Source organism: Lissotriton vulgaris, chromosome 11 (genome assembly GCF_964263255.1).
Source record: "Lissotriton vulgaris chromosome 11, aLisVul1.2, whole genome shotgun sequence".
NCBI classification, from domain to species: domain Eukaryota; kingdom Metazoa; phylum Chordata; class Amphibia; order Caudata; family Salamandridae; genus Lissotriton; species Lissotriton vulgaris.
Window position 1 is genome coordinate 589,405,790 of NC_141699.1, and position 16,029 is coordinate 589,421,818.

At 48.6% G+C, this 16,029-nt stretch overlaps 1 protein-coding gene across 1 annotated transcript in view; it reads left to right on the top strand.

Moving 5' to 3' along the window:
* The window catches only part of LOC147683184 (actin filament-associated protein 1-like 2), a 278,687-nt gene that overhangs the window by 165,054 nt on the left and 97,604 nt on the right, over positions 1 to 16,029 (top strand). Inside the window, exon 4 of the mRNA XM_086944799.1 lies at positions 993 to 1,084. Coding sequence (XP_086800925.1) covers positions 993 to 1,084 — 92 coding nt within the window. The remainder of the gene's footprint in view (positions 1 to 992; positions 1,085 to 16,029) is intronic.

The following is a 16,029-nucleotide window of genomic DNA, read 5'->3' on the forward strand; positions in this document are numbered from 1 at the left end:
CTTTAGACCCGTCTTTAGACCCCTCTCAAGACATGATAGGAAAACATATAATCAAGCATCTTTCCACAGTTCAGTCAACGCTCTGTCAAAGCAGCAAAAATTGGTCATGAGACTTTGCCATTAATAAGGCTCCATAGCATTATGGTAGATGTGTCACTTGTGTGCATTTCAATTGTCATTTAAAAAATGTAATGCATTTCACTTTTCATTGAGCCATCTCCTGGAATCATGTTGTTTCACTTCCATTGAAGCTCTACAGAGGACCTTGGCTTTTATAGATGTTGCTGATTTTGAACTCAATTGATTAGTTGAAATGATAATATGTACTACTGCAGGAGGTGAACCTTCATGCATACCACTCCCCCAGAAGTCAAAAGTTTCAAAGTCATCACCAAATTTATCAGCACACAATAGTAGGTGTGTGCCGTCAATAAGACCATATACCACTATGGCAGCTGCAGTTCATAATTTCAATCTTCATTTAATCAGGTTAATACAGTTCGCTTTTCATTGAGGCATTTCCTGAAAGCGTCATGTTTTGCTTTAATTGAAGATCTGCAGAGGAGCTTAGACCTGTTAGGTGAGACTGACATTGAATGCTGCAGATTAATTTAAATCTTATGCTTGTTCTAGCACACAGTGATGCCCCGTGTTCCAGTAGTCTTGTATCTGGCATCCCGAAGCTCACCGTACGCTTTTTTTGGAATGTCAGCACTCTAAAGTAGGTAGTTAATGGACCTCAATGCACAGCGACTTATTTCTTTACGGCAAAGGCTTTGGCCACCAGGGTCAGACAAGACACATACATAAGACCCCTGCTTATGGACACAGAGCAGGTTGAGCAAAAAAAAAAAAAATACTTCAGAATTATGGAAAGGAAATATCTACCCTTACTGTGGTGTTGGGGCCACAGTGGCAGAGCCTCGATGACCTGTTTCTGTCACTCCCTTCATGAGATGTAATGCCTCTCCTTTTCTATTCTCTTCCTGCAGGATGTACTTCCCAAATCTCATCAGAGAGGGAGAACTTTCAGGGAATTCCAGCTCCCAGATGCCGACTTCCACTGCATTTGCCCCCTCCAGAGGTAAGGAATGCTGAGGTTTTAGGGAACTCTTGTGCGAACAATTCTTGCCTAAGCCACGTTGTTACAGTCAGGTCTTTCTATCATTTATATTTTCATTAATTTGGTTCATCTATTTTATTTTTAAAAGAGAAGAAAGTGTACCAAAAAGGTGCACTTATGAGATGATATGACAGCTCTAAATTTGAATCCTAAATATCTAAGAATTGCAAATCAAAACCAGTAATAAGATTATAAGACATGTGAAACAGAGCTATAAAATGAGGAAAAGTAATGAAAGATAATCAATTAATGTATAAATGGCTTCAAAGTACAACTTTAGGCTTGCCCTTGGTGCAGGCATTGTGATGTTGCGAGTTTTCTTTGCGAGTCTTGTCCAATCTTATGACTGACCAAGACACTAGGAGAAATTTACCAGTTATACTTATAGTTATCTCAAGTAACTATAACTCATGCCCTAAAGTAAATGTAAATCACACTGTTAGACCTGGCATCATTGGCTTGAGTCTCCCTTCCATTTTGACGGATTGCCTCCTCTGTTTTGATATGTTTTTGCTGGATTTATGCTTTGGGCACTGTGCCACTGCTAATCAGTGCCACAGTGCAAGTGCTCCCCATGTTAAATTGATATACTGATTGGATTCCAGGATTGGGTTATTTGATTTATCTGTCAGCCCCTAGTACAGTGCACCATGTGTGCCCAGGGCTTGTAAATCAAATGCTGCTGGTGGGCTGGCAGCACTGGTTGTGCCACCCACAGAAGCAGCTTGCAAAGTGTGTCTCAGGCCTGCCATTGCAAGGCCTATGTGCAATCTAGCACTGCCATGTCGACTTGTCCAAGTGCACCCACTTGCCAGTCCCTAAACCTTCCCTTTGCTTCATATTAGACACCCCTATGGTAGGCCCAAGGGTAGGGTGCATTGTAGGTATAAGGTGGGACATGCTCTGATGTGTGTAGCATGTTCTAATAGTGAGTTACGCCATTTTCGTTTTTCACTATTGAAGGCTACCTGTTCTCATAGGTTATAATGGGAAGTTAGATTATTACATTCTTATAATCCTAACTGAGTCAGGGAACTGGGTAGAAATTCGAATTTAGTAAGCCTGAACTCTGAATAATAAAGTACATCTTTTAGTAAAGTTTATTTTAATATTCTGTGTTTGCAAATGCCACTTTAGAAAGCAGGTATTTGCTTGCCTAACCATTTGAGCCTGCCTCTGCTGGATTGTGTTTTCCTTGTCTGGGTTTGTGAGTGACAGGGCTAGGGAATTCCAGGAGACAGGCAGGGGCAGCCCGGTGGTGAATAGAGAGATCTGCATCTAGATGGTAGGGAGGAGTTACACCTGGGACCTGAATAGGGCTGGGCCTTCCCTCTACAATGCTGGCTTCACCCCCTTTGGCTTGGCTGATGTCTCTGCCCTGCATTGTGAAAGGAGAGGAGGAATCATGTCAACAGAGTGCTCCAGAGCTGTATCTTCCCTCCCCTGTGCTGGCTCCACCTCCTGTGGGGCGGCTGATGTCTCTGCCCTGCACAGTGAAAGGAAGAAGAGAGTCATGTTTACAAAGTGCTCAGGAACTGGTTTGGAGTAGGCAGCGGCCTTTCTGCCTTCAGAGAAAAAAGGATTTTGGTGTATAAATATTGGGACCCTGATCCCAAGAAATTAGATCACTTCTGGAACAAGCAACCTTTCTGCCAAGGAGAAGAACCAAGGAAGCTGCAGGAGTTTGGACTGCCCCTCTGCAGGTGTGCTGTTTGCTGGGTTGGCCTGCAGTAGTTGCTTCATTGCCAAGGGAAAGGAGAAGGAACTTTGTAAGGATTTTCATCTACAGAATATTCTCCAAGGGCTTGAACTGTGCTTGCCTCCTGCTGAAGTCTCAGGGACAAAAGACTTCACCTCCAGCTCCCTCCTCAATTTCCTTGCTGGGAATTCTGACTCCAGTCACTTGCGTGCCTCTGAGAGCTGGAAGTGCGACGCATCGAGAAGAAGCGTGTCGCCGCCGCAGCTGAAATCGTCGCAACGCCAGAGAAGCGAGCCTTCGTCGCATCTCCCTGGAAGCGTGTGTTCATCGAAGCTGCCTGCTGTCGCATCACTGGAGAAGCGTGACGCCATCGAGAGTCGCCATCGCATCACTGGAGAAGCGCGTCGCAGGTCCTGTCACGGCTCCAAAGTACAGAGTCGTCGCAAGGCTGCCAGGGCGTCATCGCATCGTCATCACATCGCCGCATCAAGGGCGCCATCTTCTTGCATCGCAACCGGATCATCGCGTCGCATCAAGGCGCCATCTTGCGCACCGCAACTGGCTCGCAGACCGAGAATCTACGCATCACCCCCGCACCGGTAAGGCTCACGACGAGTCCACTACTCTGCGCAAGCATTGAGGCAAGACGCAACCGTTCCCCCAGGTCACGGAACCGATGCATCTCCCCTTTTGGGAACCTTTTGTTCTCTTTGCATTGTGCATCCAGGTACTTTGTTGAGAACTTTCTCGCATTTACTAACAACTTAAACTAAGAGACTTAAATCATCTTTTAAGTAATCTTAAGTGTAGTATTGTGGATTTTTGTCATTTGTGGTCTTGTGTTTAAGTCTATATAAAGAAAACTTATTTTTATAAAAACCTGTGTTGTGTCCATCTGTAGTGTTATCACTATATTACTGTGTATATTCACAAGTGCTTAACACACTGCCTCTGAGATAAGCCTGTCTGCTCGTGCCAAGCTACCAAGGGGGTGAGCAGGGGTTATTAATGAGTGTAATCCCATTATCCTGACTTAGATTAAGGGTCCCTATTTGGGCAAAGGTGATAACCATTGCCAACTATAGACCCCCAGATCTAACAAGGCTCCCTCCAAACACAGTTTTCTCATCAATAATTTCTCTGCAAATGTTGCAGTGATATTATCAATGATGTCATAGATGTCATGAGTGATGTAATATTGAATTACCATACATAAGTCCAACCCCCAGTCGCACACAGGGGGGTTGCCTCACACTGCGCAGGGCCTTTGTCCGTGCATGGTGGTGGGCTATCCTGGGGCCAGGCCCTGCTGTCAACCACATGCATGCAGCCAATGCCACACTATGGACAACCTTTGGCTGTGCATGGTGGGGGGGGGGGGGGGGGGGGGGGGGGGTTGGCCACAAGGCCTGGCCTGTGGGTAACCCCCCATAGACAGCCAACCCCTTGCTTTGGCCATGTGTGGCGGGTTTGGCCACGAGGCCTGGTTCTGGGGGCTCTATCCCCAGGGCCTTTATTTTGAAAGGGAGTGGGCTGCAGACCCCCTTCTCAAGCCATTATAGGCCCTGGGGAATGAAAAATGGAGAGAGCGGCCACGCAGCCTCACTCCCTGAGTCTCTTTTGGCCCTGGGGACCCCAAGGTCTTTTTTTATTTATTAAAGGGAACAGAAGCTGTGTGGCCTCCCTACCTGAGCCTTGTTCAGCCCTTGGGACACCCCCCCCCCCCCAGGACTACTCTTCGAAATAATGGGGAGGGGGCCTCATTGGCCCCCTTCCCGAACCTTGTTAAGCCCTGAGGACCCCATCCCCCAGGTCCCTTCCTTAGAATGAAAAGGAGGGGACCTGTGCATCCTGCCTCCCCGAGCCTTGCTCGGCCCTAGGGACCCCATCCCTATGGCCACTGTTTAAAATAAAGGGGAACGTGGTTGCACAGCCCCCCTCCATGAGACGTTATTGGTCCCAGGGATCTCATCCTCCGGGGCCTGCATCAATAAAGGTGGGTGAGCTGATACCTAGAATAAGGGATCAGGTTACACACTCCGCTTTTAAATCCAAAATGAACAGGTTGTGGTGTGCATCAGAGATATCACTCCCCGACAAAGGTGTGGTAATCAAAATATAGTCCGTGACACTTAGGGTAAGTGCCAACTCTCTGAGCGACAACCAATGAAAACGAAGAACGTTTTATAAAGTTTTGTAACAATAAAGTTCAAATGAGAAATGTAGTAGATTATCTCATCGTTTTATTCCATGTTGTTTTCACATGAATTGTTTGATCATGAAGTTGATTTTTTCAAACACTCTTTCCAGATGTAATACATCTATTACATGATAAGCTCATCAATTCACCCAATGCATTTCGTACAGGGGAAGTCCTTCATCAGGGGTGTTCTGCAAACAATACAAATACAATATATGTATGATCCATCGAAGCGTCCGGACATATAAGAAAAGTGAACATTTTAAAAGTGATTGAAAGCGAAGTAAACCGGTGATAAAAAATGAGTTGGTGTGAATGATTATCCCAGTAGCACCAAGTAAAGAGAGATAACTGGAAATAATATGAAGCCAAGTGTAACAGAGTCTAATGCGTGCGTATTCAAATAAGTGAAGAAAACAATTAAGTTCAACTTATCCAACACCCAAATCGTGATCTACTTCATGTGCTTTGAGGTTTACCAACTATATCTTAGGCATCTGCATCAAATAATGACACACACACTACCAACAGCCGATGATGCGGGATGCATCTCACTGAATCTGCTTCAGACCTTTGACTCCCTACATCGGGTTATATGTTTCATGCCCTTTCCAAATTTGGCATACCGGAGGAATATATAAAGTGGGTGAGATTATTATATATGAACCCCACAGCACTGGTACGCACTGGAAAACATATTTCACAGCAATATAAGGTTGCACGGGGCACCAGACAGGGTTGCCCACTCTTCCCTCTACTGTTCATTTTAGCTTTAGGGTCTCTCTTACAAAAATTACGCACTGTAGCAGGACATAAGGGAATTGTACTGGGACCCAGCACTCATATTGTCTCCGCATATGCAGATGACTTGATATTGTATTTCAGGAATCTAGATGAGGATTACAAACCCATACCCTCCACGTTTGCTATGTTCCAGAAACTTTTCTGGTTCTTGGTTAATGACAAATCCTATGTTTATTTATTTACTGGTGTGACATGCACTGGGATACTAAGCTTTGGGAACTGGTCATTCTATATAGCACCTATTACTTTCAAATATTTAGGAATTAATATGTATAGAGACACAACGGATCTTCTGTATAACTTCTCTTAGGTCCCAAATAAAATTCTGGACCTCCTTGCCTGTGTCGGTGGCAGGCAAGGTGGCAATAGCCAAAATGTTGATGTTACTGAGATTGCTGTATTATTTCACCAACCTACCCATTATGGTACCGGCACAGCCATTTAAATTATTGACCTCCCTACTGATTGAATTAATATGGGTCAAGAGTCGAAGACGTATAGGGATCGCGAAGCTACAATTAGATGCTAAACAGGGTGGACTAGGGGTCCCTGACCTGACAACGTACTGCTATGCGAGTCAGTTGCAGTGGCTAGCATATTGGTCGGTGGGCAAGAACCTGCATGAGATAGGTATGTCCCAATTGGCCTGGCAGAGAGGAGACATGCATACACTCGTTGCCCAAAAGTAAAATTCCCCGAACAGCGCCCTATTTACTAAAAGTTGCGTTATTGTACTGGAGGAATGCTACGAGGTACACCAAAATGAGGGCTTCATACGCCTCCACTGTCCCTCTGCTGGGGATTCCCACACACCTAGGCAGGGTTACACATAGGAGAGTGTTGGCATGGGAAGATGAAGAAGTGTACATGGTGGGCGCATTCTTCAAGGATGGTACCCTGATTCCTCACGATGTATTTGTTCAAGAACACTGAATGCAAAACACACTGTTTCTTTTACACACCAGTATCTCTAGATACATACGTACCACCTGGGCCCGGGGTGGGGGGGGGGGGATAAAACCGCCAACGCACGCACTACTCACTATGCAATATTTGATGGGAAATGGGCGACATCTAACGAAATGGCTATACAAAGGGATCCACACAAAAGCAGCGATACCGCTACAACCACTGCGTAACAAAGGGGATATTGATGTGGGCCGACCACTCAGTGACAAGGAATGGAGCGCTATACTAGAATACCCGAGAAAGGTATAGAGGAACCCTAAATTTAAGTTTATACAACTCATGCTATTACCTGACCCCGCGTAAATTGAGTGTCATGTTTCAAGACGCATTGGATGTATGCCCACGCTGTCAATCACAGGAAGCGGGTCTACTACATATGCTATGGAGCTGCCCACGACTGGGACATTACTGGGCAACAGTCTGTGAGATATTAGCAGATATCGCTCCAGTGCGAAATAATGATCAGCTGGAATACTGCTTACTAGGCCTAGGTCCAAAAGGGAAGAAAGCTCAGTCACCAAATTCAACAATCTTGCATTTATATTAGCGAAACGTAACATTACTAGGAAATGGAAAACTTCCAGGCCGCCATCACTGCAGGATTGGCACGGGGAGATGGGGAAGGGCGTAGAGTGCGGAACGAAAAAGGGAAGAACATCAGGGGGCTGCGCAGGACACCCATCTCTATGGAATGGAATGCATTATTGGAAGAATTTATTGCTACTGACCTACTAGCGTATTGACGGAATTTTTAGATGTCCCCTCTTCCTCCCCCTCTCCTATTTCTTGTTCGTTCTGGGCAGTTGAGATAAATAATTTGAGCTATTGTACAACTTCACGATGTAATGAAGGATGTTGTCCAGGTATACAATGTTGAACTTTTGGGCCTCTGATATACTGGTTGGTTGAACTGACTAAATGGTTGAATTTTTGCTGAGTCTACTGGTGCGGGGTGGGTGGGTACTTTATTGGGTTTAGGTAAATTTTTCCTAATCCCACAGCATTTAATTAGTGAAAATGTGCTTTCCAAGTATTGTTCATCTGACCGAGACATGTAGCTACGGATTGGACGAATAGAGACCATGTCAAAAAGCACTCAGAGAGTAATGTGAAGAGGTGATTATTGTTGTGTGCTATAAAACAGGCTATTGTAAGGTTAAAAACTTTAAAGTATCACCTGAAAGTACGCCAATAATATTATTTCTTAAGTAACATGTAATGTTGTAATATGACTGTACGATTAACACTCCCTGTATTGTGGTCTGATGACTATCTTCAATAAAAATATGTTAAAAAAACGAGATATGGGGCGTGGCCAAGATGGCGACGGAGTAAGACGTGCCTGCGAGCTCCTCCGGCACCCCGAGCCCTTCATAGCCTTGTGTAGCTGAACTGGGGCGATTTCAGCTCCGGAATTGACTTTCCTGGGGTCCCTAAGGTGCCCTGAATGCGTTTGAGCCTATTCCCGTCGAGCTACGACCTAGAACGGCGGACTTAGCCGAGGTGTCGAGGCGGTGACGCACGAGCGCTGGTGCGACCTACATAGCCTCGCCTGGATTGCATCGGCTCTTAACTCGGGGGAACTCTGGGTCACAGCAAGTTGCGGTGTGTAGCGATTGCACTGCGGGACCCCCCGACTGGGACCGTCACAAGCCTACTTGGCGCCCCTGTGATCCATCTGGCTAACGGCGCCTGGACGGAGGCGACGAGGAGGCGCCGAACTGTCTGGCGGCTGCTGGACAGCGCAGAAGATCGTGAGGAGAAGAGGTGCAGACCCGTCCCTACCCCCTTATACCTTGGGGGCGATTCAACGGACATTGAGAGACACAGCGAGTACCGTCTTCTGTTTGCCCCGGCCTCCCAGTGACGGCGAAGCGGAGATCGCGAAAGGTGTCAGGGAGCGCGGCCTGATATCCCGGGACGCTCCTGGGGATCGTGAAGAGCCCGGAGGCTGGCCGAGGCTCCTCATCATGGTGACGAGGAACCGCATGAATAGGACTGGGAAGGACGGTCCTGGGAAGGGACCATCCGGATCGCCCCCCGGCTCTAGCAAGTCCCCAGCTAAGGACGACGGGGAGGGCCCAGTCACGAAGGCCTTCTTGATTGAACTTTTTGCATCCATCAAGGACGGCATCACAGAACTGAAGTCGTAGCTGGCCTCTGATTTGCGCGAGGTCCGCCGAGATGTGGACAGAGTACATCGGGTTGGACTGCCGCGTGGCGTGCGCTCGCTGCCGCCGGACATTCTAGTCTGTGTCCACGATTTCAATTAAAAGAGAGGATCCTACGGAAAGCAAGGGACACCAACAACCTACAATTTCGAGGACACAATCCTCAGCTCTTTCAGGACCTGGCGGCCTCCACATTGCAAAAGCGGCGGGACTTCCGCCCGATCACAGCTTTCCTGCGGGAGCACGGGGTGTCCTACTCCTGGGGTCACCCCTTCCGGCTCATCTTCAGGTGGCAGAACAGACTAGTGCAAGTGAGATCTCTGGCAGCCGCCAGGGAACTTCTGGGCATGGAGGAAGCAGCCGCGTCGGCGGGCGCCAGCGCCTCCCCGAGAAGACGTCGCCGTTCCCGCTCCCCGGCTTGGCAGAGAGTGGGCCGACATGGTATGGCGGAGGGCCCGACTCCATCGGCGAGCCAAAGTGAGAGGGGAGAGGTTCTGGCTTCGGTGGCCCTGGTGACTGAGTTGAGCCGGGTGGACAGCTCTTCAGCAGCCTAGGCTCCCCCAACAGCGGCCCGTGGGGCCGGGGGAGCTCTACCATCTCAGGTACATTGAAGGACCATGCTCCATTGGAGGGTTACCCCGACCCTGAACTTGAGGGGGGCATTACCCGGGTCTTCTACCCCCGACCCTTATGGTCATGTCCGACTTTCTTTGTTCTTTGTCTAGCTCTGAATCAGTTTTTTTTGTATATTGTTTTGAGGCTCCTTTGGATTGGGGAAGGGTTGTTTTGGAACGGGCTCAGTGGTGGCAGCAGTTGATTTGGTATGATTGCAAGTGTGTTTGGTTTGCTTATGGCACTACGGGGTGCACTATGTGGAGCGGGGTGGGGGAGGATGACGTCTAAATGATGCCAGTTACGATAGGTTTATGGAATGTTAAAGGCCTTAATTCTCCTCAAAAGCGTCAGAAAGTGTGGAAATACATTATAGATCATCATCTGGATGTGGTGGGACTACAGGAAACTCATTTGGCCCGTAAAGACGAAACCAGGCTTAAGCATAGGCAATACCCACTGATTTACAAATCTTCTGCCACTACTAAACACCGGGGAGTGGCGCTCTTGTTCCGCTCTACACTTCAGTTTCAACCCATGGGGGTGCGAGGCGACAAGGAGGGTAGATGGCTGATGGTGAAGGGGATGCTCCTTGGCAAGCTCTGCACATGGGTGGTTCTCTATGCGCCGAACACGGGCCAAAATGGGTTCCTTGAGGCCTTCATGAGGGAGGTGGGGGAATTTGGGGAAGGAGCATTGATAGTAATGAGGGATTTCAATTTGGTTTGGGACAAGGGCCTTGATTGCTCGCACCAACACAGGACGGAGGCGGGCCTCTTCTCCCCTGAGTTGCGCGACGCCATGGACAGTCTGGGTCTTATTGATAGCTGGCACGCCCTCCACCCCCACACTAGGGATTACACGTTCTACTCCCATGTTCACCACACGTATTCACGTCTCGACCACATCTTTCTAAATCAGTCGCTACAGGGGGACTTGCGGGACAGTAGGATATTTCCGCTCTCTGTGTCTGATCACAGTTTGTTGGCAGCATGCTTGACTTGGGCCCCGGAGACGTCCCCACACCGCAAATGGTATTTCCCTATCTCCCTTACACGTGATGAGGAATCCTGCAAGAAACTTAGGGCGACCATTGGCGAATTTGTTAAGTTTAACAAAGCTGGGGACACCTCGGTTTTCACCCAATGGGACGCCTTCAAGGCGACGACACGGGGCACGTGCATCGTGTTGAACTCCGCCCTGAACAAACTTAGGCGTGAGGAAAGGGAGGCGCTGGAGGCGGAGCTGGCGACACTTGAAACTGCGCATAAACATAATCCTTCTCGAAGGACTCTTCGCCCTCTTGCTGCGGTGCGGGGTAAACTCAGGGCCCACTATAATAATCGGGCGGAGTATACCCTTTTGCGCTTACGGCGCCTTTCTTATGCTCAAGGCAACAAAGTGGGGAAACATCTGGCTCGACAGCTTCGCGATAAGCGTGAGAGGGAATATGTGGGTGGCATCCGGGCGCCCTCCGGCACCATGGAGCATAGGGACGCGGCCAAGGCGGAGCTTTTTGGCGACTTTTATGCCGCCCTATACTCGGCAGATAATCTGGTGCCTGAAGAGCGGCAGGAATACCTAGGGGCTTATCCACTTCCGCAGGTCTCCAAGGAGTGGAAGGACCTTCTGGAGGCCCCCTTCACTAGGGAGGAGGTGTTGACTGCCATTAAGTCCCTTAAACCGCTTAAGGCGCCTGGCCCAGACGGCTTTACGGCACCCTTCTATCAAACATTTGCCTCTGAACTAGGGGATTTTCTGGTGACACTTTTCAACGGCATGAGGGAGGCGGGCCAGACTACGGGCACCATGGCAGAAGCGATGATTTCGATTATCCCCAAAGCCGGGAAGGACCCTACCAAGTGTGAGTCGTACCGGCCCATAGCTTTGTTAAACGTAGACGCTTAGCTATACTCCTCTATCTTGGCTACCCGGCTCCAGGACCTTATGCCTGCTCTTGTCCATCCCGACCAATCGGGATTCATAAAAGGTCGCCAGACCCACGACAACACCAGAAGGCTGATTCACCTGATCGAGAAGGCCAATCGCTTTAAGATCCCAGCGGTCTGGGTGGGCCTTGACGCTGAAAAGGCGTTCGACCGGGTGGACTAGAACTTCCTCTTTAGTATGTTGAAGGCCTTTGGTTTTTTACCCAAATTCATTGATATGCTTCGGGCCAACTACCATGGTCCTCGCTCGAGGGTTATGGTTAATGGCCATGTTTCACCCTTCTTTGCACACTCCCGGGGTACGAGGCAGGGCTGCCCCCTATCTCCCCTAATCTTTGCGCTCAGCATCGAGCCTCTGGCCCTTAGGGTACGGGAGGACCCGGATATTGTCGGTCTCCCCTTTTCGGGGGAGCAACATAAAATATCCCTCTTTGCTGACGACGGTTTATTGTCACTAGCGGACCCGGGGAACTCCCTCCCACGGGTGCAAGAAGTGCTCTCCCAGTTTGAAGCGGTGGCGGGTTTTCGGGTCAATCCCGGCAAGTCATACATCCTCAACCTCACGCTACCGCCCGCTGAGGTGGAACGCATCCGACCGCTCACGCCCCTGTCGTGGTCCAGCTCCTCCATACAGTATCTTGGGGTCCGGCTGACCTCATCTGTTACCACCTTGTATGCGGCTAACTTCCCTCCCCTGCTGACCCAGATACAGACCGAGCTTAATCGATGGAAGCCCATGTTCATTTCTTGGCTGGGTCGCGTCCATGCTATTAAAATGACTCTGCTCCCCAAGCTCTTGTATCTGTTCCAAGCATTTCCTAGCGCCTTGGAGGGGGACTTTTTTAGGCGTATTAAATCCATGATCCTGTGCTATATCTGGCAGGGAGGCCGCGCTAGACTTTCCTTTCTTACGCTGCGACGTCCCCTGAAGAAGGGTGGGGCCGGCCTCCCAGACATGCACCTCTATTATAAGGCGGCGCAACTCCGGGTGTTGGTCGAGTGGACCCAGATGGAATCGGAGAAGCACTGGCTGCACATGGACAGGAGTGTGGCGGGAAGATCGATATGGGACCTGGTTTGGAGGGCGAAGGGGGATCACCCTCGTAACGCCTACATTAGTACTCATACGAGCACCACCCTGAAGGTCTGGGACTCGGTCGCCAGCGATGAGAGGTGGACCTCCTTCCAGTCCCCCTTCACCCCTATCCACTTTAACCCGGCCTTTCCACCGGCTCTCGTAGAGGGCCCCTTTGATGGGTGGAGAGCGGGGGGTTGCCACGCACTCACACACTTGTTCCATGGGTATGAGCCGCTCACCTTCCATAATTGCATGCGTGACTACGCGGTGCTACCCTCCGAGCGTTACCGGCATGCCCAAATGCTTCACTGGGCGTTGTCACCGGAGGTGCGAGATGCAGCGGCGAGGCCTCCCACAGATTTCAAATCTATATATCACCCGCACAACGTCTATGAAGGGGGTGATCTCATTCCTCTATGACCTTTTATTGGCCACTGCTATCTCGCCTCGCCCTAGATATATGAGTCTGTGGGAAGAGCACTTAGGGCGAGATATCTCTGAGGAGGAGTGGATTCACCTCTGGCGCGATTTACACAGATTTAATCATTCCATTGATCTCAGGGAGGCCCATATGAAAACAATGCTGGATTGGTATCTTTACCCGACCCGGTTGAAAAAGATTTTTCCCTCTGCGTCGGACAGATGTTGGCGAGGATGTGGTCTCCTTGGGGATTTTCGCCATATCTGGTGGGACTGCCCTATCATTCGCCCTTACTGGGAGGAGATACTGTCCCATATCAAAGATGTTTTGGGTTACCCGATTCCGGACTCAATAGGCTTCGTGCTCCTGGGTCTTCGTGACCCGCTCCTGGAGCATCAGACTTAGGCAGATAAACAAATCCTTTGGCTCTGCATAGGTGCGGCCAAGCTGACCTTGGCTGCGGCTTGGAAGAAGAAGGAGGCCCCTGCACTTTCCCTCTAGTTTGCTAAGTTGTGGAAGCTGTTGAGTATGGAACGTATGGCTGATGTTTTCAGAGGTGACTTCAAGAACTTCACCTTCAGGTGGGGCCCGCTAGTCCGCTTCCTTTCTCGAGGCTTGCCATCGGCGGTCTGTCCACCCACTTTACGTGCACTTCATTTGTTTCAGGTGTGAGAGAATGTTTGGATGTGTGCCTGCTGCTTGACTGCCACCACTGGGGGGAGGGGGGTTGGAGGGTTGCAGGAGTTTTGGGGGGGGGGGGGGTTTGGTCTGTTTGTTTCTAGGGGGGTGGGTCTTTATGTTACACCTCGCTGCATTGTCTTTCTCGTGGCCAAGACACAAGGAGGCGCAACTTGAACTGGTCGAATACGCCTCTGGCTCGGATAACTTTTGCCCGATGCCACTGTGGACTGACGCCCTTCTAAGGATTTTCCGTTGGGCACAACGCTGTTGGCTGGCGGACTTTGAGAATCATCCTGGCTAGGGTGGCTGCGTTGTACAATCTTCAACAATGATACTGCTTCTTGGCCATGTGGAGTGAGCTCTTGCGAGGGCTTTCGTTGCCTTTCTTATGTTTCTATCTTCTCTCTCTTCTTTTTTCTTTTCTTTCTTGTATTCTCAATAAAAATATCTTTAACCAAAAAAAAACGAGATATATCTGATTTCCAGGTAGGATGAATAGTTTTGTCTAGCTAAGGAGTGTCCAGCGCAGGTCAAGGATGTCCAGATCCAATTGCTGACTTTCTTTCAGATAAGCAGGGGGGGGCATTTATATATAATGAATTTGAGTGAACTCATTTCAATAATCAGTGTTTTAGTGAAAAGATAGCACAGATCCGCCCCCTCAACCGAACCGAAGATGAAAATCCCATTCCTACCTTCTTTTCCTGGCATATCCCGTTGGCGTTTTTCTTTTTTTCCCTTGTTTTTCTGTCTGATGCGAATGTTTCTCACATGTGTTGACCGTCTTCAATTGGCGAGCCTTCCTTGTTGCATTTTACAGGGTTTTCAACTTGAGTTATTTGTTCCAGATTTTCCATGTGTCTAAATTGTTTTGGCTGTTTTTCTGCGCCAAGTAGTAGATGGTTTGCCAGTGTTCTGCTTGACCAGCATTCTTGTAGGATTTGTGTACTTGTTTACAGAACAGTGAGGGAATGTCTTCTTCTGTTGGGTTAGTGTCCATCTTGTTTCAGTTTCGAGGAAGACAGGGGCAGTATTTAGCTGTCAGATAGGATCATTAGTCTCTGCATGCTGCTTGTCGCAATAAGCTTGTCAACTAACGGTAAATTATCTTCAAAAGCAAGAGTACAACCCACTTGCAAAAAAACAAGAAGGGGTGCACTCTAAACAAGGCCAATGTTCTGTTGAAAGGAGAACACCTTGAAACGCTGGTGTCAATAAATAGTCTAGAAAATGTTTATAATCGTAGGAATGACATGTGAAAAGGTGGACTTCAATAACCAGAAGGCACTGTGGCTGCATAGGTGACACAAACTTTTCAGATCATGTGAGACACGTCTGCATCGTGGGGTATTGCCACAAACCCATTCTTCATGCTGGACGTGACTTTTGAAGACGTCATTCAGCAAGCAGAGGCCAAAGAAGCAGCTGCCGTCAAAAGAGGAAGACTGAGAAAGCACACTTAAAAGGACTGGTTTTAGACCGTGAAACTCTGATTTTAGGGCGTGAAACTCTCTACACTTCACAGAGAGTCGGCATCTTTTGGGACAAAACTCTCTTTCTTTTACACAAATAGTTAAATCTATTTTTATCCTTCAACCCCATAACATTTTTCAGATGTTAACAGAAGTATATGAGAGAGTGAGAAGATTTCCCTGATTTAATAGCAACTGTTTCAATGATTTCTAATCCTGGCTGTTATGGCAGGACTGACTCTTAACTAGGGTGACACTTAACTCTTCACTCTCTCTGCTTGCTTCCTTTATCATGGCTTTCGTTCTTTCTTTTTGACTATTCTCCACTCCTTTCATCTCTCAATCTATCCTCTAAGCCTATCCAACTATCCATGTTGTCTGTTTATCGTTCATATTTGGGGCTCCCCTGTGACTACTCTATGCTATTCCACTGTATGCCACTCCTCTCCATACCACTCTACCCCACTCCACTCCATGCCACTCTATAGCATTCCACTCTACGTCACTTCACTGCATGTCACTCTATGCCAATCCACTCTACACCACTCTATTCCATGCCACTCTGCTCCACTGCACTCTACACCACTCTATTCTAAGCCACTCCACTCTGTTCTATGCCACACCACTCTACTACACCACTCTACAACGCCACTCCATTTTAAGCCACTCTACTCTACGCCATTCCACTGTGCACCCCTTCACTCTATGCCACTCCACTCCATACAACTGAACGCCACTCCATGCCACTCTACACCACTGCACTCCACGCCGCTCTACACCACTCCACACCACTCTACTCCATGACACTCCACTTTATGACACTCTTCTATGTTCCGCACCACTCTAACAT